The 24,064-nt window shown below is 37.2% G+C and overlaps 1 protein-coding gene across 3 annotated transcripts in view; it reads left to right on the forward strand.

Annotated features, from left to right (window-relative positions):
• The window catches only part of B52 (serine and arginine rich splicing factor B52), a 46,409-nt gene that overhangs the window by 7,071 nt on the left and 15,274 nt on the right, over positions 1-24,064 (forward strand). For all 3 annotated transcript variants that reach the window (XR_010949198.1, XR_010949199.1, XM_067763534.1), the window contains exon 5: positions 23,314-23,404. Coding sequence is in view for 1 of the 3 variants with exons in the window: in XM_067763534.1 (XP_067619635.1) it covers positions 23,314-23,404 (91 nt within the window). In the remaining 2 variants the exon portion in view is untranslated. The remainder of the gene's footprint in view (positions 1-23,313; positions 23,405-24,064) is intronic.

Below are 24,064 nucleotides of genomic sequence, written 5' to 3' on the forward strand. Positions count from 1 at the left end.
AGATTTTTTGGAACCACATTATTATTTAAATCTTGCTTTGTTTTTTCAATTGTTTGTTTTGCTTTGGGTTTCACTATTATTGCAACGTCTTGTTTCAACTGTAGTACTTCGATCTTTGCATTTTTATTTTTTATAGGCTCTGCATATGACATATGACACTCGCTTTTCATTATTGTTGCTTATTTTTTTTATTTCATTATGCACTTTTTCATTACCTTTACCAATCATCTCTGCCTGTTTTTTTTACTTCTTCAACTATTTTTGCACTTTTTCACTGTCTTTGCCAATTAGATCAGTTTTGTTTTTTACCTCCTCAACCATACTATATAAATTGTTCTTTTCAAATTGTTTTTGTGACTTTTCTATCATCGCAGCGCGTTGAGTGTATCGACTCTCTACTGCTTCTAATAATGCTTTTATTTCATTTTGACTATCTCATCACATTTTCAAATTCAAGCTTATACTCATTCAGTATTGAGTAATTTTTTTTTTCACATTCATCTGTATATCTTGTAGCACTGAGTCAACGTTTTGTATATATGTCATGCATTCATCGCACAAATATCGTATCCTATTGTCTTCTTGGCCAATAATTCTCACACTGTATTTGTCCACTCCAGAGCATTTCATGTTCTCATGGTATACTTTGCCGCACACACCTTCGCACATAATACCACTTTCCCCTCTAATTGTTCCATTACATTTTGCACATACACTAATTTTTTGGCGAGATTGAGCTTTTTTGCTCCTTTCCGTTTGTTTATCTGCATATGGCTCTGTATTTGTTTATATTGAACACTTTTAACTTTCTTATAATTAGCATTCAATATATTAGTTAAAATTAATATTTATTCACTTTATTTCACGTAACAATATCTCAATCTGATTGATGAGTCTCTATCTCACAATTTCGCTATATTCAACAATTGTTTATGCTCGTTTAACTACTTTTTTAATCAATTTTTCACTACCAATTTTATATACGTCCATATGGTTTAACATACTTTGAGTGTGTTGATATAATTGATAATAAACTCAAATTTGAAGATCATATAAATTATACCATTAAAAAAGTTGCTAATAAAATAGGAGTCATGCAGAGAACAACTAAATTCATTCAAAAAAGTACAAAATAATTTTATATAAATCAATTATAGAACCGCACTTCATGTACTGCCCGTCCATTCTATTCATAATATCGGATAAAGAAGTAGACAAGCTCCAAAAGCTTCAAAATAGATGCATGAGATTTATTCTTCAGAAACCTAGAGATACACGAACGGCTGACATGTTGAAGACTTTAGACTGGTTAAGTGTGAAACAAAAGATTTTTTTCCACTCCATGAAATTCATATTTAATATCAAACATGGAAATGTGCCTGAGTATCTAAATAAAATTATAGCATTAGTTGAGCAAACTCACAACATAAATACGAGGAACAAACATAATTTCAAATTGCCGTTTTTATACTCAGTTGAGCAGAGCTCACAGAGTATATTAACTTTGATTGGATAACGTTTGGTTGTACAGGTATAAAGGAATCGAGATAGATAGAGACTTCCATATATCAAAATCATCAGTATCGAAAAAAAATTTGATTGAGCCATGTCCGTCCGTCCGTCCGCCCGTCTGTCCGTTAACACTATAACTTGAGTAAATTTTGAGGTATCTTGATGAAATTTGGTATGTAGATTCCTGGGCACTCATCTCAGATCGCTATTTAAAATGAACGATATCGGACTATAACCACGCCCATTTTTTCGATATCGAAAATTTCGAAAAACCGAAAAAATGCGATAATTCATTGCCAAAGGCGAATAAAGCGATGAAACTTGGTAGATGGGTTGACGTTATGACGCAGAATAGAAAATTAGTAAGATTTTGGACAATGGGCGTGGCACCGCCCACTTTTACAAGAAGGTAATTTAAAAGTTTTGCAAGCTGTAATTTGGCAGTCGTTGAAGATATCATGATGAAATTTGGCAGGAGCGTTACTACTATTACTATATATGTGCTAAATAAAAATTAGCAAAATTGGATGAAAAACACGCCTACTTTTTAAAAAAAATTTTTTTTAAATTCAAATTTTAACAAAAAATTTAATATCTTTACTGTATATAAGTAAATTAAGTCAAAATTCAACTCCAGTAATGATATGATGCAACAAAATACAAAAATAAAAGAAAGTTTCAAAATGGGCGTGGCTCCGCCCATTTTCATTTAGTTTGTCTAGAATACTTTTAATGCCATAAGTCGAACAAAAATTTACCAATCCTTAAATTTGGTAGGGGCATAGATTCTTTAACGGTAACTGTTTTCTGTGAAAATGGGCGAAATCGGTGGAAGCCACGCCCAGTTTTTATACACAGTCCACTGTCTGGCCTTCCTCTCGGCCGTTAACACAATAACTTGAGCAAAAACCGATATATCTTTACTAAACTTAGTCCACGTACTTATCTGAACTCACTTTATCTTGGTATAAAAAATGGCCGAAATCCGACCAAACCACTCCCACTTTATCGATATCGAAAATTACGAAAAATGAGAAAAATGCCATAATTCTATACCATATACGAAAAAAAATGGAACATGGTAATTGGATTGGTTTATTGACGCAAAATATAACTTTGGAAAAAACTTTGTAAAATGGGTGTGACACCTACCATATTAAGTAGAAGAAAATGAAAAAGTTCTACAAGGCGAAATCAACAGCATTTGGAATCTTGGCAGTAATACTGTTAGTGGTATTGCATATATAAATAAATTAGCAGTACCCGACAGATGATTTTCTGGATCACCTGGTCCACATTTTGGTCGATATCGCGAAAACGCCTTCACATATACATCTAAGGGCCACTTGCTTTTAAAACCCTCATTAATACCTTTAATTTGATATCCATATCGTACAAACACATTCTAGAGTCACCCCTGGCCCACCCTAATGGCGACATCTCGAAAAGGCGTCCACCTATAGACCTAATGCCCACTCCCTCTTAAAATGCTCAGTAACACCTTTCATTTGATTCCCATATCGTACAAACACATTCTGGAGTCACCCCTGGTCCACCTTTATGGCGATATCTCGAAACGGCGTCCACCTATGGAACTAAGGATCACTCCCTTTCAAAATACTCATTAACACCTTTCATTTGATACCCATATCGTACAAACATATTCTAGAGTCACCCCTGGTCCACCTTTATGGCGATTTCTCGAAAAGGCGTTCACCTATAGAACTAAAGCCCATTCCCTTTTAAAATACTCATTACCACCTTTCATTTGATACCCATATCGTACAAACACATTCTAGGGTCACCCCTGGCCCACCTTAATGGCGATATCTCGAAAAGGCGTCCACCGATAGACCTAAGGCCCGCTCCCTCTTAAAATGCTCAGTAACACCTTTCATTTGATACCCATATCGTACAAACAAATTCTAGAGTCAGCCCTGGGCCACCTTTATGGCGATATCCCTAAATGGCGTCCATCCATAGAACTATGGCCTACTTTCTCTTAAAATATTCTTTAATACCTTCCATTTGATACACATGTCATACAACCACATTCCAGGGTTACCCTAGGTTCATTTTCCTACATGGTGATTTTCCTTATTTTGTCTCCATAGCTCTCAACTGAGTATGTAATGTTCGGTTACACCCGAACTTAGCCTTCCTTACTTGTTTAGAACTGAAATTGATCAACAGAACATTTTCTACAAGGGTCTGAAAAGTTACAATGATCTGCCTATGTATATAAAAAGTTGCAACCAAATAACACCCTGCTATACAGCTGTCAGTCATTTGAGGCATCAATTGACAGATATGGCTGATGGAAATTTACATCACAGCGTAAAGCAAAGTTTCTATCAGGTTGTTAGAAGCGACATGACAAACCTGATGTAAACATTGTGTATACGTGTATACATACACATAAACACCATAGTTTTCCATACGAATAAAAGGAAAAATTTATGCGAGTGTTTAGTGTTGCCAAAAATTCTGTTAATGTGTTGGAGTTTCCGTCAGCTCTGTTTAGCAGGGCAGTATTTAAAACAAAATTGTATGAATATTGTAAAACCTTAGCTATAAGATAAAAAAAACTGTAATATATTCTAATTTACGAATAAGCCTTTTGGCCGTAATAAATAATAATAATAACAGTGGCTTTGTTCGTAATTGCTGCAAAGTGTCATCAGTAGTACCCGTGGAAAAAGTAAAGAGCACAGTGAAACCGGAGGAGCTACGCCCAATAAATACATTACCCGCAGATGAAAAAATTATGGAAGTTGTGAAAAATCAACTGGTGGCATTTCTAGACAAACAAAGTAATTGTACCAGAACAACATGTGAAACGGCGGTTAACATGGTAATTGTAGAATGGAAAGAGAATATATCAGGACAAACAAGTTTTGGTGTCTCTCTTCTTAGACTTGAAACGGGCCTTCGAAACAGTTGATAGATTGAAATTGTTGGACGTTATGTCCAAAATTGGCATCAGAGGCAAGGTCCTGGACTGGTTCCGAAGTTATTTGAGTGAAAGAAAGTAGAGGCCAATAATCGGAAAAGCAGTTTCATCGGTTGTGGACGTAAATATTGGGGATTGCCACAAGGTTAGGTACTTGCACCGATATTTACATTGTATATCAATGATATTAAAGGATGTTTAAAATATTCTAAAATACGCTTCTTTGCGGATGATGCTTTGCTCATCATCAGCGATAAGTATGCGGACTGTGCTATGCAGAAAATACAAGAAGATCTTGTTTCCCTATACAAATGGTTGTGCCTTAGAAAATTGAAGTTAAATGTTGATAAGACTAAGTTCATGATATTTTGCGAAAATCCGAACATCGTGCGCTACAACGATTTAAACAATATAACTTTGAAGATAAAAAACAGTGAAATTCAAAAAGTAAAAGAAATGAAGTATTTAGGAGTTTTGATTGACGATAACTTAAATTTTGGCGAACATGTAAACTATATTGAAAGAAAAATTGCTCACAAAACATGTAAACATATTAGCCAACGTCACAAAATTTTGGTGTATCGTTGAATTATTGAACCACATTTTATCTACTGCCCTACAATCCTTCTGTTACCGAAAGAAATGCAAATACAACAAAACAAAGCAATGCGTTTCATTTTACGATGCCCTCCTAGAACAACAAAAATTATAATGCTGTTAAATTGGCTCAGTATAATTTAATTTAATTAAATTTATTTATTATTACGGCTGTTTAGGCCTAAAACCTAACTAATAACTACAATTCGTTATTACAATCACTTATTTCTATGGAATATGCTGTTGGAATGCCATGTGATTAGTGTGACAAACGGACAATTCTGAGAGCCACTCATTTAAGGGAGGTTGGAAAGGACGCGTTTCCAGTCCTACAGTGCTCCCAGCTTAAGGCAACAAAATTTGGAACTTATATTTTTTAATTATATTTGTATTTTAAGCTGTCGGAATGTATTAGTCTCCGATCAACACACCTAACATGTCTTTGGATGTTGGAAATTGGGAATAACGTGTATCCAATCACCCCTCAACTTTGTTTAGTAAAGACGCTGTTGGAATGCATGAAGATTCCGATCAGCACAGCTCAACATATAATGAGAGGTTGAAAAGGACGTGTTTCCAATCACCCATGCTCCAACTTTTGTTTGGTCTTATTTTCGTTACACATTGAAGAGGCTCCATCTTGGAACCTTGCACTTCAGCACTGTGTGATGGTGGGCAATGGCCACGCGCCATTGGGAGCTCCATTTATATTCCTAAACGCACTAATTAAAACACTCAAATTTTATTTCCTTTTAGGAGGTTTAGTGATTAGTCTATTTTCTTTATTTAAAATATATGTGTATTGATTTCACAGAACTTTTATCGCGACTTTTAGCTGAGTAGCTAAATTGGCATCCGGCGCGCGTGAACCACTACAATTGACTTAACTTGATTTCATTTTCATTTTTTGTCTCTACCTATCGTGGAGCTTTTTAAAGCACGTTAACTTGGTTGCGGTTGCGCTGCGGCGAATGCTTCACCAGCTGCAAGGCTTCTCCAGCTAGGTAGGACTTCAAATAATGTAATTTTTGCGTCGGTGTTAGATTATTCTTTTGATCGATGGCACCCGTAAATAAATCTGAACGAGGGCCAATCTTGATAACTACCGGAAAACGTTGGTACTTGAATTTTTGGTAAGTGGATATTCGAAATATGTTGTGTTTCATTTAGGCGTTCGAGGAAAGCACTGGATCTACGAACCCTTCTTGATCCTCGTACTCGTAGAGCTGCTTGCTCAATTCAGACAACTCACTAAAACTTAGCTCCAGCTTTTGTAAGCGATTTGGCAAGAGCTGCACGTTGACTGTCTCCTCAATATTTTGAGTTGCATCATATGCACGGGATATGTTTGCCTTAGCCCAACCACGCTTTCTCGTCAAAACATTCATTTTGGTAATTTAAATATTTTATAAAAATTTCAAGTAGGTATTTCCCTATTTGCAGTTAGTTATTTTTTCTCAAATGAACGACTCTATGTTGCAACGTCTTAACTTTTTTCGTTTTGATATAAAAATGAACTATTGAATTATTGTTGTACTATTTTATCTCCATAGATAAGACTTTTTCCCCACTTTCACAATTTAAAGCAGCTTTTTTTGTATTTATTTTACAAGGTTTCAAATGATTTTCTATTTGCAAATGAACTAGGTATTTACAAATGAAATGTAAAATTTTTTCTCAAATAAAACACACAGCTTTTGTATTTGTTTAATGATTTAGATATAAGACAGTATCGCCACTTTCACAGTTTAATTTTTAGATATTTTGTTCCAAAATGAAATGTTTAATCTTTTTTCTCAAATACACTATATCTGTAGTTTTTTGATATAACCGATTAAGTTTTTCTTGATTCGATTCACAAGCTTTTAAATGATTTTTTGCAAATGAAATATTAAAGTTTTTTGCAAATACACAGTTTTTGTTATTTTTATCGTTCGCACTTGACTGATTCCCACGCGAATCAGTTTTCAAATATCGATATTAGAGACCGGAACCCGCTTGACCCGGCTCGTAAGAACCAAATTTTTTAATGGTACAATGGAACAATAAACACAATACTTAGCCCGTGTGCTAATTTCCAGCAACCCATTTCACTAAGTCCGTTTAAAATAAAACTCTTAGCATTTTCAGCTGACTTTATGCCCCTATTACGGTGAACAACTCAACTTAGTTGGGTTGTAATTAAAACAACTCAACATTTAGACAACTCAACTCCTGTTTGGTATTACGAATTACAACTTATTTCAGTTGAAGTTGAATTGAGTTGCCAACTTCAGAAAGTGATGATTTGACAGATAAATGAACAGCTGAACAATTTGAGGAGGAAATTTAAGCATTTACGAAATAAAAGCAAAACGGAGATTATATGAAAATCTATTTTATAACGGCGAAAATGTTGGTGATTGACATGTCGCGAATGCGGAAAACATTCGCGTGATCATTCCAATCCCTTGGAACTACCAAGCACCAAGTAAGAAAATGTTTAAGTGACAAATGATCAGCTTTCTCATGAAGTTATTTTGCAGATTTGAAAGGAATCATTTTGCTCATTACTAAACAAAATTAAGGACCATTTCTGCATACGCCTTCGTATTTTAAAATTATGCGCCACACTCCGATTCCTTGCTGACGGCAGCTACCAAATATGCTGTGGAAATGATTTTGGTGTTGGACTGGTTTTAGGTATTATTGAGGAGCATATTTGCGCGAAGGATTCCCAGGAGTAGTAATTAGTATCAATGGGACTCATTTTCGCATTATTTCACCTATTTTGGCTTCATCCGAACTGCGACCAGCCTCGTCCAACTACGGAATGTCGCTCCATAGAGTAAAAAAATTATTCAATGTAATCTTTCGTTTAAACGTTGGTTTTTCCATACAAAATTGTTGTTTATTGTTTGATTAAAAAAGGTTTTACTATCGGCTTTCAATTTTTTGTTTTTATTAGGTAACGTTTTATGAGACCGTGCACCATTTAACTCTTATCAAAGGGGGTACCAAAAGACGTATTTCGATCTCCGTTTTTAGGATTCGAAAGCGGAAATTAAAAATTTTATTTCTGTCGAAAGATGTTTACAAAAACTCACAAAATGGCCCGAGAGGTTCCGAAATATGAGGTCCGATGCACAGTTTTTTTGCACAGACCATCTTTCTGCGTTGGCAGCCTTTGCCCGCGATTTGTAAAAATAACCCTGGGTAGATCCAACACCTTTCTGCATTAGTGTGTACAAAAAATCTGGCATAATACAACAACCACATGAAAATTTGAACCGAAATGATATGACAGAAATAAAATTTTTAATTTTTGTTTTCGGATTCTTAAATCGGAGGTCGAAACGTGTCTTTTGATACCAACTTTGAAAATTTTTGTTAAAAATTAGGTGGTGAACCGTCTTCTAAAACTTAAAATTTTTTCAAAACAACTGCAAAATTGTATGAGACAACTGCTAGTAATCAGTTGTAAGAGTTTGACGTCTTTGACAACTACACCAACACAAGGTTGTAAACGGTAATGCCACAAAAAGTTGTTAGACTAGACAACTCAACCGACATTTTTTTGACAAGTTGAGTTGTAATCCGTAATACCAAATTGCGAAATTTCAACCCAATCAGAGTTGAGTTGTAAACGGTAATAGGGGCATTAACTTTTTTATTGATTTACCGACGGTAATACTGCGTCGGTATGCATATGAGCGAAAAAATTGACTGACTTTACTTTAATATTTCAATTACAAAAAAGGTGTCTATTTACTTATTAAATAAATTACATAGGTAAAGAGTTTAACAAAAGAAATTAGAAAACAATGAAATAAAGAAACAATAAACTAATAGAAAATATTGAAACCAATAAGCGGACTTTAACAATTGAATGCGTAACGGTAGAATCGTATGATGCTGCTGGCATTGAACTTGCATTCGCTTTGTATGTACTAGAGATATACGCCGCCGATAAACGCCGCCGCCGATTAGCGTCGTTTTTCGCACGCTGCCGCCGAATGTCAAAAATATCGGCGCGGCGGCGGCGTCTATATTTTCTACTCGTTTAAGACTGTTTAGGCCATTTATTGTTCATATCGAAAATTAGTCGGATATGGTCGAAAGTGGTGTCAACGGATGCGCATCACTGCCAGTTATAAGAAACTAATTGCGAAATTTTACTCGTTCTAACTGTTCAAAAGTTATTTAAAAAAACAGGCGCTTTCGATGCCAGCTTAACACGGACTTTGCAACATCCAATTAACCAAGTTATTAAAACAAAACACTAATAGAAAAGTTATATATCTAATAAATTTATATGCTCACTTTGCATATTTTTTTCAAAAAATTAATAATGAACAATGAATTCAAATAAAATTACCCAAATCGAACATGTTTTCAAATTGTCCTCAAGTTGTTAAAAAAAGCAAATTAACCAAAAAAGGTGCAGATTTAAAAAAAAAATTATATTGCGATTGGCTGAAAGAATAAGCGAAATCAGTGACGCAAAATCCTTTAGTAGGTTCTAGGGGAATACGCACTCCTTTGAAATGATTCTTACCTCATACTTAAGTTCAGGATATATGTACGTATAAGGGTTTGAAAAATCACTTGGGCTTACATTCAAACATCTGTTGTCCATTTGCGAAATTATACAATAGGGTCTGAAATGTTAATTTTGATTTTCACACTTAATCCTTCAACACCCAAGTCTCCCGGTATCCAAAACTAGTCCCTTGGAGTGAATAACATTGATTATAGCCAAGTTTAAATATCACCTACACGTTACGGCTCCTTTTACAAATGTGAATATGTAGGCACATATATTTACCAGGTGAGGCTTTGTCCTTCGCAAGAACACTCAAAGTGGTGAAGGAAAAGCTTTCCCAAGACAGTCGAACTAAGGACCGTGTGTTCTACTACCCTAACGTAGTGGACAGTCGAACTAGTCTGAAAACTGAAGCTACGCGGTCATCCATAATGAGCTCTTATATCATAAGGCCGGAAAACAGTAGTTAACATCTATCAACTTAAAATCGGTGGACTTTCATTCTAAAATATCGTTTTGATTTAACGAAGACTATTGAAATCAATGTTGTGAACACAAACGTCTGCAAACTTTGGTCTACATTTTAAAAATTTTATCCAGGGTCCTTGAAAAATTTTAATTATGTAGATGCGCCGAAGATTATACGATTTTCACCCATTACGCAATGACATCCACTTAGACTGCTTATGATTTCGAGGGCGGCATCTTTGGCTGAATAGTCACTCCCTAACGTTTCAAGGTGTTTCTCTGGTGTAGCTCGGCAGCATAGCGCGACAAAAGCATCCGTTGGAAATTCTTTGGAGCTACACCTAGAGCTTCTAGGAAAGTGACGTCAACGAAGGTATGAGTTCGAAGTCGCAGTCCTATAACTTCTGTGCTGGTATATAGTGTGAGGGTCGGGAGGCGTGGTAGAGACTGGTGGTCGGGATTGCTACTGTTCGCACATCGGGAATAGCTCTTAAAAACAGCCGAAACAACTGGAGGCGCCCTGTACCACGAGAGTCATGAGTATTAAAAGACCATTAATAGCAACCGTAAGTCGCCTTTGGCGGCCACCGTGGTGTGATGGGTAGCGTGCTCCGCCTATCATACCGTATGCCCTGGGTTCAACTCCCAGGCAAAGCAACATCAAAATTTTAGAAATAAGATTTTTCAATTAGAAGAAAATTTTTCTAAGCGGGGTCGCCCCTCGGCAGTGTTTGGCAAGCACTCCGGTGTATTTCTGCCATGAAAAGCTCTCAGTGAAAACTCATCTCCTTTGCAGATGCCGTTCGGAGTCGGCATAAAACATGTAGGTCCCGTCCGGCCAATTTGTAGGGAAAATCAAGAGGAGCACGACGCAAATTGGAAGAGAAGCTCGGCCTTAGATCTCTTCGGAGGTTATCGCGCCTTACATTTATTTTTTTTTATAAGTCGCCTTTGTGCGTGGCCACCAAGGAGCCACAAATTATTTAAAGGAATTGTGTTCGCGATGATTATTAGGACAAAAGTGTGAATATTTTATGTATCTCTATTTCTTTTCAGCAGACGCAGCAGTACCAATTCCAAAGACCTGCGTTAGCCTCTCTGGAGTAAGCGAACGAGGACAACCCCTCAGCAAGGAGCTACTCCTGAAAATTTTTGAACGGTCTGCGAGATCTTGAGACAAAAACCCCGGATCTTTCCGAAATGGCCAACACTTTGATTTCCTTAAATACATACAAACAAAACCTTTCCTAAATATTATTTTTTTAAATAGAAAAATCAAGCTTCTTAAAGTAAGAACACCGGCGTAGGCCGCCGCCGCCGGTATATCATAGAGCCTACGCCGCCGCCGCCGATAAGGTGATCGGCGTAAACTCTAGTATGTAAATAGGGATAGGCATACACATGTAAATATGTATGTGCGCTTGTTATTAGGCAAATGCATGCTAGTGAGCGCTCAACAGCTTCAGTAGGCTATGCAGTTATTATGTATTAAATATCGTCGCTGCGCCAACAAAAAGAGCTATACGTTTTTCAGCAACTTTTCAGGAGAGCAAAAAAACCGTTTCCTGGTGATCCTAGAGAATATTTTTTCTAGTTCGCATTGTTAACTAATGATACTACACATATGTAATAGACTTGTGCAATTTTTTTTCCTTTTTTTGACCAACCACTTCGCATGAAGCATTTGCGCCGTTTTACAGCACATAGCTCTTTTTACAAATTATTTCAATTTGCTAGTGGGGGTAACAAATCGTGAAAGATGTGTATACAATTCTTCGCTAATTCTTGTAAATGTAATTCAAAATATTAAGGTTATAATTTTAATAAGCAAATAATTCAGTTTTTATTAGATACATATGTATGCACGTATATGCATACGGGTCTTAACATATATTTATAGTTTAATAACAGATGCGTAACATAGTCAGTTGCATAAAATATTAATAGAAAGTTTTTATCGAGGTAAACTATCATAAAATGAATGGAAGTCTTTGTGCATGTATTGTTTTAACGATTGTAGGCTACTGTATTTAGATTGGTCAATTTTTATTGGCCCATCATACAACGACTTAGGTTTATCTTGATTCTGCAAGGCAGGTGGTTTTTGGGGAAACGATGCCCAGCAGTCGTTATGACGCAACTTAAACTTATCTTCGCCATTTATATAAAGTAATCCTCTGATATCACTGACAGTGGCTTCCCCAGATTTTTTACCTGGTCTTATAGTTGAACGCTTACTTGGAACTTTTTCATAATTTAAAAAAAAAGTGTTCTCTAAATAATTAACAATATAAGGTTGTGAAGGCCTTGCCTGCCTCATTCGACTTACATAGTCCATTGGTGAATAAATGAGTGGCTTAAACATGCTGTCTAATGTAGAGTGGACGCTGTCAACCTCCCATCATAGTATGCCCTTTTTCTAAAATTGTTTGCTCTATTTCCAAGCCACCTCCTGATGATAGGTTTGCTAAGGCACTGCTAAGTATTCTATTTTTGTTCTGGTACATGCATCCATCGGATATCATGATCACTTTTTTATATAAAGTGCAATATTCCTTTAAAAAGTGTAAATACAACTCGTTATATTGTTAGCTGTTACACCGCCGTCGCATTCATGCCATACGTACAAATATACATCTTTGGTATTTTTTAAATAAATCGAAAAGTTATGTACTGCTATCTTCCTTTTATAGTATTGTTCTGAAACAAGGAGTTTCGGACAGAGCAACACACTCTGCATGTCCATTGTCAATACTAAAGTTTCAGCTGACATCTTTTCTAAAGCCAAACTTTTTGCTTCCCTAGCTTCATTTTTTTGGCAATATGTAATTCATAATTGGAAACGGTAACATTGCCCTCTTTATATCCAACACAAGTGTCGCACTGGTCCTTCCTGGGCTTGAATATAGATATTTTATTGGAGTTTAGAACTGCACAAAACTTTTTTCGCATAACAGGAACCTCCTTATTGCTGCTACACCATTCAGTGTATATTTTATGCATATGCGTTTTAGATTTAAATATATTTTTTTTTATTTTTTTTTATTTATCTCGTTTTAATCTAGAAAATGTGAACATTTTCATACAGATTACAAAAAAAAAAATAGACACACAGTTATTTAATCGTAAAAACTAAAAGTTACCTAAAAGTTTACGTACATAAGTCATTTAATATCGATTTAAACATATGTTTTGTGGAGGAAAAGTCCAGACCCACATGATTTGATAGCATATTAAACTCTTTTAAAGCTCTTGAAATTGGAGCATTAGACGCGTAATTTGTTCTAACCGTGTCCAGCCAGAAAGTATCGTGATTGCGTAGACTCCTCTGTGGGATGTTGAAACAAATTCTGGCCAGCAGAAATGGGCAGTCAATCGCTCCACTTATCAAATCAAAAACAAAGGTGAGAGACAGAATAGAACGTCTGCTGTTTAACGATTTTAGGCTTATGAGCAAACAGCGACTACTGTAAGAAGGAATCGGGTCGTTGAAATGCAACGACCGTAGGGCAAAGCGAACAAAAACTTTTTGCACACGTTCAAGCCTGGTAATGTGACAATTATAGAATGGCCTCCAGATAAAGACGGCGTATTATAATTTAGACCGCACAAGAGAGGTGTATAGCAATTTTAATGTGTAAGGATCGGTAAAATCAGAGCTAAATCGTTTGATGAAGGCAAGTGTTGAATATGCCTTCGCTATTATGTAATTCAAATGGGTTTGAAACAGAAATTTACAATCGAATACAACACCAAGATCAGTAATTTCACTTAAAGTGGATAATCGAAGACCATCGATTTTATACCATGTGGGTAACGGACAGCGAGACTTTGAGTAGCAAACATGTGAGCACTTTTTTATATTAAGATTCAACTTATTACGTTTACACCAGTCGGCAACATTGTCTATATCAGATTGTAGCCTTACCATGTCTTCATTGCTCGTAATTGTCGAAAAAATCTTAAGATCATCAGCGTACAAAAGAAAATTTGCGTAATTGAAACAGTTGGTTATATCATTGATGAAAATTACGAAGAGAAGCGGGCCCAGTATGCTACCCTGTGGAACCCCAGAAGTCGCAATGAAACGATCAGATGATGCCCCATCAACCGTAACCACACATTTACGAGAGGAGAGATAGGATTCAAGCCATTTTAAAAGAGTGGAATGAAACCCTAGAGCTGTCAGTTTCAATAATAAAATTGTGTGGTTCACCTTTAAAAGCTTTTGAAAAGTCAGTGTAAACTGAATCAACTTGAAGGCGATTTTGAAACGCAGAAATGCAGTATTCCGAAAATACGGCGAGGTTTGAGACTGTTGAGCGACCTTTAACAAAACCGTGTTGTTGAGCGGAGATCAAGTGATTTACCGTAAAATAAATTTTATTTTTAACTATAGCCTCAAACAGTTTTGAGACTGAGGATATCTTTGAAATTGGCCGATAATTCGCAATATTGTTCTTATTACCACTTTTAAACACTGGAGTGATAGAACTGACTTTCCACGCATCAATAAACACTCCTCGTTCAAGTGATTTATTGAACAGAACTAACAATGGGGAAGCAAGGGCAGAACATTTTTTTAATAGGTATGAAGACAACCCATCCACATCGGTTTTAGTAGAAATCTTCAGTTGTCGGATTCCTTCTTCTATATCAGCGAGCGTTAGGGTTAGCGATCCAAAATTTATTGGGGAATTTATGTTCGTGTAACACACCTGATCAAAATCAGTGCCAGCTTCAAAGTTTGACTTGAAGAAATCAGCAAAGAGATTAACAGCTTCAATAGTGGAGTGCGCTTTGGTCTCATTGAGATAGACAACAGAAGGTATACTCGAACACGATTTTCTGGAATTGACATATCTCCAAAATGATTTCGAGTTTTGCTTTATATCCGATTCGAACTTACGAGTATAATTACGCTTCAAGTCCCTGTTCATGGATTTAAATTTACTTGAATAAAACAGAAATTTGTCTTTATATATAACAGATTTGGACAATTTAAACTTCTTGAAATATTTGTTTCTTAAATTCTTAACTTTTAACAATCGTTTTGTATACCAAGGTATTTTATATCTGGGTTTCTTAAGGATTGGGATATGCTTAACGCAGATCTCACCTAACTTATATTTAAAGATTTCAAAGCAGTTGGCAACATCAACGTTGGAAAATATTGAATTCCAATCAATGGCATCAACTGCAAGGCTAACCATATCGGCATCCATTCGACTGAAGCAGAAATTAGTAACTTGTTCATCATAATGAACCGAATTAAACTCATAGAATTCGACCTTTAAAACGAATGGTATATGATGAATACCAGGAGTAGATAAAGGATCAAGGCATTCAAATAAAGAAAAATGCGAGAAAGCCGATTTTGAAAACCATTTATCTGAGAAAGGCCGCAACTGGATAAGTTATCAACCAAGTAGGATTCAGATATACTATTTACGTTATTTGCATATAGTTCATTACTATCATCAATATAAGACCAAACAATATTTCCCAAATTGAAGTCACCCATGACACAGATACTATCATTATTATGACTAGATGCTACTGCTAAAATATTGTCCACATGTGCTCGGTATAGCATATCGTTGCTTGTCGGAGGTATATAAGAAGCGCAGATTAAAATGTTTGAAACGCCTTTTACTGCCACGCAGAGCTGATCCAATAATGTATCATCATTCTTTAATGTCACGAGTGACGAGCGAAATTTCCGATTAACTGCTATAAGAACACCTCCGCCTCTACTGTGACCAGTTTTAATATAATCACGGTCCTTTCGAAACACATTGTATAAATTCGAATCGAAATATTCATTATCAAAGAAACTCTCGTTTAGCCACGTCTCAACGAGAACAAAAATATCATAGTCCAGGTGCGAGCTCAAGGCATAAAGCAGCTTAGATTTGGTTCTCCACCCAGAAACATTTTGATAATATATTTTTATTTTTTTGGCAGGATTGTTATTAACGGAACTGGTTATCGTTGTTGTGTTGATACACCTTCTTGGTGAAAAAAACGAAACGGACGAATTTTCACAAATTCAGGCCATATAGCTGGATTAAGCACCTTATCAAATGAACATTCCGAAACACCCAACTTGAAATTGACTTTAGTTAAGCTATCTATGGGAATGTCTTTCTTTACCAATGTATGACATATCAATAAATTGGGTTCAATTTTAGCATGACTTGAAACATACGATAATATATCAGATTCCTTAATAGTAGGCGAAAATGACGAAATATGCAGAAACTTGAAAACTGGAACTACTTTTAACTCGCTGGTATTACAATTACCAATAACAATGGGCTTACTTAATTTCCTTCGAGTACTTTTTGCTTGAATTTCCCGCTGGGTTACTTGGCGCACTGTGGATGCTGGTACATTTACCGAAGCAACAGCAGATTTAGCAACAGATGCAAATGTAGGCGTAGCAGAGGCTTGCGACGCAGCATGAGGTGTCACTGCTAGCTTACGCTTAACATTTTTAGTGCCTGCAGCATTACGCACTTTAGATTGGGACGTTGACGTCATTTCACTATCATTAGGTACATCATTGACAGAAGGGGAAGGCAAAATAGTAACGTCATCATTTGTGCTCATTTGAGGTTCTGACTCATTTGCAATTATGTTTTCCTTTATTTTTGAATTTATTGGCTTTACACCAGGGATGCACCTTAACGTTAAGCTAATCGTTTATCAAAAAATTTCCACCGTTTCCGTTGAAACACTTCGAAATATTATCGCTAAAGAAATTATCAAGATAAATTGTATCTCGTTTTTAACCGAAACGAAAAGCTTTCGTTAACGTTAAAAACGTTAACAAAAACGTGATACTTTATGTTTGAATTGTGCTGGCAATGCTATAGCCATGGTGAAGCCGTAAGGTGGCAACAACGAGCGCACATACACACACAAACTCTATGTAATTTGTTTGTGTAATTCGTTGGTGGTAATGTCAAAAATACTCTGAGAAATGTTTGTACTGTCAAAATTCATGAGAAAAGTTGCAATCAGCTTGGATAATGCTTTCACCTTTAATGACTCCGCCATCAATCAGTTTTGCCAGCATAGTTTGAAATTAATAATCAACATAAACGATTTGATTTCGTTTTGATATGGCAGAAAACGAAACGAAATCATTTCGTTAATTTGACGATCTTAACGTTAATAAACGAAACGAAATGACTTCGTTTCGTTTATTAACGTTGATTATCGTAACGAAATGATATCGTTTCGTTGGTTAAGCATGCCTGCTTTACACTCTCAGCATTCGCAGCAATAATTTCAGCGGTTGTAGGCTGCTTTGGTAGGTTAATAGCTAATTTAGCAACAATGCTACTAAGATTTTTAACCTCAATAGTTAGTGTTGAGAGAGCGGAATCTTTAGCATCAACCTGAGAGCGAACTTCGGCAATAAGATCATCAGATTTCAGCAGTAGATTTTTGTTGTCTTCGTGCAATGTATTGATACGTAACAGAATGTGTTCATTCTCTTGCCTTACTTTACTAAGCTCATTAGCAAGAAAAGCAATTTGATGCTTCGGATTATGCACATCTTCACTGACATCAGATATATTATTTGTTTTAAGCGGCAGAGTTGACAGGGGCTGCGAACGTATAGATGAGCGCCTCTCAGCTGAGCAGGCTTTGCAGAAAAAAGGCTTTCCTGAAGTGAGCAGAAAATCCAAGTCACTGAAGCAAACCTACACATTCAAGGTGAAAAAGGATTCTCACGATTCACTTTTTGACCGCAGTTGCACGGCATATTAAGTATTATCACTCTCTGATTTATGTTTGTGTTAATGTATGTTTGTTGTGCAGAAATTATGATTTGATTGGTATCATTTAATTTATCCAACCTTCACTCTAATAGTATTGCACTTTGTCTTTTTTTATTATTTCTTAAATTTTACCCAAGAGAAAATACGAAAAAAAAAAGACTAGTCATTTTTATTTTATTTTTAAACTCATAAAGTGTACAAAACACAGAGCGATTAGTAAAACACGTCCGAACAAGATGAGCAATGTATATATATATATAAATGCGATTAGACGTTGCTCTGCAATAGTGACTAGGTACCTTTGGTAGTATATCCAGCCACCTTAAAACAGAATCAGACCTTGTTGGTCTTGGCTCCTTTGGCAAGGATACGGATACAGATGATGAAGGTCTTGACTTTTTTGGCAAGGATACTGTATTATTTGTTCCCACCCAATGAGTAAATACATTTTTGTCTAAATCAAAGGTAGCTAGAAAAAACTCTTTACATACACGAAGCTTGTTTCCATTAGATGCTGTCAAAAAGCAATCAAATCCAAATATTTTTCTTTGTTTTTATGGGAAGGGCTTCGCTTGATTATTTTGCGAGTTCGTACTAATCCATTAAGATATGCCCTCTTTGCAGCCCATGAAAGTAAAAACTTAAAAGAAACTCCAAAAACTAAAAAGAAACTCCAAAAATAATTAAAATACTCGTGCATCTTCGTCTATTGCCGAACAAACAAAACTTCGTTCTGTTTTTTTTTCTGCCAGGTGCTTACATGTTTGTTTCCTGATTTCCCTTCCCTTTTTTTTGAATAAATACAACATCGTTCTTTTCATTTTTTACCCATTCCAATCCTTCATATTTTTTTCCTAAAAGTCTCAATCTCCAATTTTTTTGTATTCGTTTCCCCTTCCCTATTTTACCTTCTGACTCAATTTCTTCGCTATCTTTCGGGTTATCCTCTGGTATATAAAATAATCCAGTCTCTTCGTTAAGGAAGCATCCCGTTGCTTCCATATTTTGACCGCTATCACTGTTGAGGTCCTCGAATAAGCCGGTTTCTTCATTGAGATTGCATCCCATTTTTTCCACATTTCAACTGTTCAAAAATGTACAATTATGGTAATTTAAAGCGTTATTTTAAGTCTTTGGCTTTTTACCTGTTTTAAAGCTTGGATTTCAATAATAGGATGGTTAATATCTATGTATAGTCTTCGGGACAACTGAACTATATGTACATAGCTTTTTTTAAATAATTTTTTTTACACAAAAATAAAAGCAGGTTCGCCTGCAATCAAAAACAATTATACGCAAGTAGATGTATAACTGATTTTACAGAGCATTTATAGTACTGAGAGCATATAGCTGTTTTTGATAACTTCGAACCAAAGAAAGATATCAGAAGAAATGCAGATGCAGAAATGTGGCTAGCAGATAGTGCTAAATAAATATGTAATAAAAAAAAAATCGAAAAAAAACATATAACTCAATTTGTTGGCGCAGCGACGATATGATGTTATGTTGAAGGAGTTGAATGACTTCCAACATATGACGATATCGCAGAGGTTCCCAAGTAGTTCTTACGATGGAACAAAGTAGTCTGCGGTTCCCAAACAATTGTAATAGAATTGCGTTGCTTTTCTACAGAAACAACCATGAATACAGTTGAAATAATCTTGGAAATTGCTGACCGACTGCATTCTGATGAAAATGTCATACATTTCGCATCGGCAAATTCATTTTTGGCTGCGATTTTGGCAACAAGAATTCAAGGGGTCATCTCCGTAAGCATTATGAGGAAATACGGCACTTGAAACCACAGTCGTATGAAGTAAAAAAAAAAAGAGGTCCTAAGTGATATCCACAAACAGGACCTCTATGCCAGGAATTTCCCGGCGAACCCAGTTCTTAAAGAAAATAACCAGAACTCGCAGAAGGGGAACGCACTCTTCCCAGGGAGGCGCGCGTCAATCTAGCTCAACTTCGATCTGGGTACTGTAACAAGTTAAACTCTTACCTATCCAGAATCAACGCCATACATAATGTATTGTTATTTATTGGACAGTTCAGAGATACCCACATTAGCAGAAGGTGCATAATAACCAGCATTTCCCTAAATTCGTTACAGTATGTTCTGCTTACAATGTGTCCCCACATGACACAACCCATCTCTTTAATAATGCGGAACCAACGCCTCTACACCCCTTTCACTGCGATCCACCCCTGTTGAAACTGCAAGCTTCCTTGGACTCCCGTTGGAAGATGTTGATGACAATTTGTGATCAGTCGGCCCTATTGGATGGGGCGAAGCACTGCTATAACAACAAAAACGTTGTGAACGGCTGGAAACCCGTAGAAAATAAAAAATGTTTTTTTTCTTGACCGAGATATTTTTATCCAAAAACTTGAGAAGTACGGTACAAATAACATACATATATAGTTTAAAAAAACTAAACAACACGTAGCACAGAGGTTCGTGTCTCCCCTATTAAGCACAACTCGTCTTGGAGCGAGTTATTTAATCACTGGACTGGAGGGACGTAGATGTTGATGATTTCTAAATTTATATCGCCCGACCGAGATATGCCTTGACGTTACAGGACACTGTCCCTGCGGCCGATGTCGGGATCAAAAAGATTATATTGCACTGAGTGGTGGGTAATAAATGCGAGACCGCCTCCATTTCTACTCTCGCGTTCTTTTCTATGGACGTTATACCCAGAGCAGGTTTGGAAAGCAGATCTTGCCATGAGCTTAGTCTCTTGGATGGCAGCAATGCGGATGTTGTGCCGCTTCAGAAAATCGACTATCTCCGTGATCTTTCCAGTTAACCCATTACAGTTTAACTGCAGTATTCTGAAGTGCAACGGGGAAGACCCCGTCACTCTGGGGGTAAGTGACGCGTGACTTCGCCAGTGTTGAGGGAGGCCAGGACGCTAGTGCTGTTGTGGCCCAGGACTGCACGTCCCTGGGTAAACATTGGAGTGCCTGGCGTTGTTGTTGTAGTGATGAGCACACTCATTCAAGGCCTTGGGGAGTTTTATCGGTGTTGATGGTCCTTTGCCGGATGCAGATCCGGTACGTTCCGGTAACAAGCACCTTTAAGGTATTAGCCCGACCATCTCGGGAATGATTTGGTATGGCGACATAAAACCTTCTAGGCCATCCCGCCCTCCCAACCCTTAGACCCATGAGGATCTTTGGGTCACCAGAGCCTCGGTTGTTACAGAAACATGATTCGCCACTGGTAGATGAGTTTGACAATTGGGTTGAAGGGGTTGCGCTGCACAACCCCTTGAATCAATTTGGTATTTTAGTCGCCTCTTACTACAGATTTGGGTTTGCTGCCTGGCAGCATGACGTGATGAAGCCCTTCGTGGTGTTGCCGTCGCCGAGACCAGAACATCTAGGAAAGTGGCACCGTCCAAGGCAAGAACTGCATTGGGCAGATGTCGCAAACATATATTCTGTGCTGGTAAACGGTGCACAAGGTAGTAGGGACTAAGTCTGTTTCCCTGACCTACTCGTGTGCTAGTGCCGGAAATAGGTGGAGATGAAGATGGGGGCAGTGGCTGATGTTCGACATTGCTACATATTCTACTACGGAATTTGTAGTTATAAGTAGGAGTGGCCGTATGAGCTGGTGGCACAGTGTGTCCGAGCTGCAGACTGCGGGTCGCCCTTGGGCGTGAATAACAAGGTGCCACAAAATATTTGTAAAAGTTACGGCGACGACGGGTTTTGGGGATCATGACAAGGCGGAACTCGCAGCTCTTTTGTTCAGGCCAATTGTATCAATATCATTAATTAATACGCCATTAATTGTACGCTGTTATAATATATTGTATCCTCACGGAGGTGCTTCCAAATGCTTCTGGAGCTGATGGTGTTGCTCAAGGAGCCTGATTCTGCGGTTATTGGCGCGGTTTGCGGGATCCCCTTTCTCGTGAAGGCATGCGCTCGTCCGATCATATTTTGCATAGGAGTTGATGCATGCGTTTCACTAACTCTTTGCTTCGTGTTTGAACAGCTCGGCTGGTAGTTCGTCATTATCTGACGACTTGCGATTTTTTAACCGGGATATTGCCATTTTCACGTAGTTTCTATCATCGGCAATTGGCGCATCGGGTTCGTCTCCTCCATCGGCTGCATGCGCGCCAAAATGAAGATCCAGATCGATTGTCACACAGTATTTTTTGGATGTAACACGGTAGTGTTATGCCATCGATGTGGTGTATTACCCCATAGAGAAGCTCCTAAAGTTCCTTGGGTTTATATCCGTCCAAATTATTTTTATATTAATATTAGTAATACCTCGCACTTCTTAAACATATTGTTACGAACGGACATTTCTGTTTACTATGCACCTTCTGTTAACGTTCGAATCTCGTACTTCACTAATAGTGTGTTTAAATTGTACTAACTCACTGTTCCTCAGCTTGCGCTGCTTTTATACTCTCTGTCGTCTCGTTCGCATATTTCTTCTAAGGCCTAGACTTTTCTCGAACAGCTGCTTATTTATTTCTCCTATATGTTTCTCATATTCACGTTTTGTCTTCTAGTTGGCCTAGGGGTGTTATCGATGTTGATGGTGCTTTGCCGGATGCCGATCCGGTACGTTCTGCTAACAAGCACCATAAAGGTACCCCACCATCTCGGGAACGATTTGGTATGACCACATGCAACCTTCTAGGCCATACCGCCCTCCCACTCCCTAAATCCATCGGGAGTTTAGGGTCGCCAGAGCCTCGACTGTTAATGAAACAGGATTCGCCACGGGTAGGTGAGGTTGACAATTGGGTTGGAGAGGCTATATATTGCGCTGGCAACCCCTTGAGAGGGTTGCGCTACACAACCCCTTGAATCAATTTGGTATTTTAGTAGCCTGAGGAGAAATATGATCCTACTTCTCGGTTACATTATTAGGTCGAAGACTACTCACAGAGAGCAATTGCAATAGCCGATACCATGATCTCGAAGACTGCTGAAGTGACTGCCGTGGGTTATAGCGTGGTCAATTTCGTTTCGCGTCCTTTGATCAAGGGGCAGCCAATTAGCATGGTTGATAGTTTTATGCTGGATGCGGTGGCTTTCCATAAATACATAGTAGACGTTCGTTGGTTCGATAGTATTTAGAAAGTGCTAAAAATTTTGTTAGTAGCCTTTGTTTCTTATCGCATCGCATCGTCATTTCGCGGGTATACCTCCCGCGGGTATATTCTAAGCCCCCTATTCCGCTGATGTTATATGCGTGTGTTTGTGTGAGTAATAAATTCTGCTCTTAGCTGCTGTCTACATGTATGTGTGGCTTCTTGCTTTGATGTTTTCATGTATGGTTGTTGTGCATTTATTTAGTAGATTCATAGTGATGAAATGCTAAAATTCACCAGAATATCTTCCAATATAGTCCATAATACAGCGTTGCTCATAATTTAAAAGCGAACACTTTAGAATATTTAAATGCAAACTATTTTCAGAAACAAAAATTCGTCGTCTCGTTATGGACCACCTTTACGAACCGAGTACCGGATAGTTGTGCAGAATTTATCAAGTCGTGTTAGTTGGCAGGTATGTAACAATGCAATATGTAAAAGTAAAAGTTTATTTTAGACTTAAGAGTTGGGGGCTAAATTTATTCCACAAGTTCTGTCTGTAATTACTTGTATTTATTAGAACGATATTCATTCGCAAACGGAAACACCGAAGCTGTATGCTCATTGGCTTTTTGATCGTTCTTTTCATCAAAATGTTTAATTACATAAGCGTAATTTGGTTGTCTAGTAATAAAACGTAAAGAAGAAATGCTGAGGTTTGAAGTGGTCAATTAACTTTTCTAAAATATACAGTAAAGTTGTCTAAAACGTAGACTCAGATCCCTAATCCACTTTAAGTAGTTGATGTATAGCGTAGTTGTTTTTTTTTATACTCAGCTGAGCAGAGCTCACAGAGTATATTAATTTTGTTCGCATAACGGTATCCCGTAACGGCATAAACTAATCGAGATAGATATAGACTTCTATATATGAAAATGATATGGGCGAAAAAGGAAATTCATTTAACCATGTCCGTCCGTCCGTCCATCCGTCCGTAAACACGATAACTTGACTAAATTTTGAGGTATCTTAATGAAATTTGGTATGTAAGTTCCTGGGCACTTATCTCAGATCTCTATTTAAAATTAACGAAATCGAACTATAACCACGCCCACTTTTTCGATATCGCAAATTT

This window comes from Eurosta solidaginis, chromosome 1 (genome assembly GCF_040869045.1).
Source record: "Eurosta solidaginis isolate ZX-2024a chromosome 1, ASM4086904v1, whole genome shotgun sequence".
Lineage (NCBI taxonomy): Eukaryota > Metazoa > Arthropoda > Insecta > Diptera > Tephritidae > Eurosta > Eurosta solidaginis.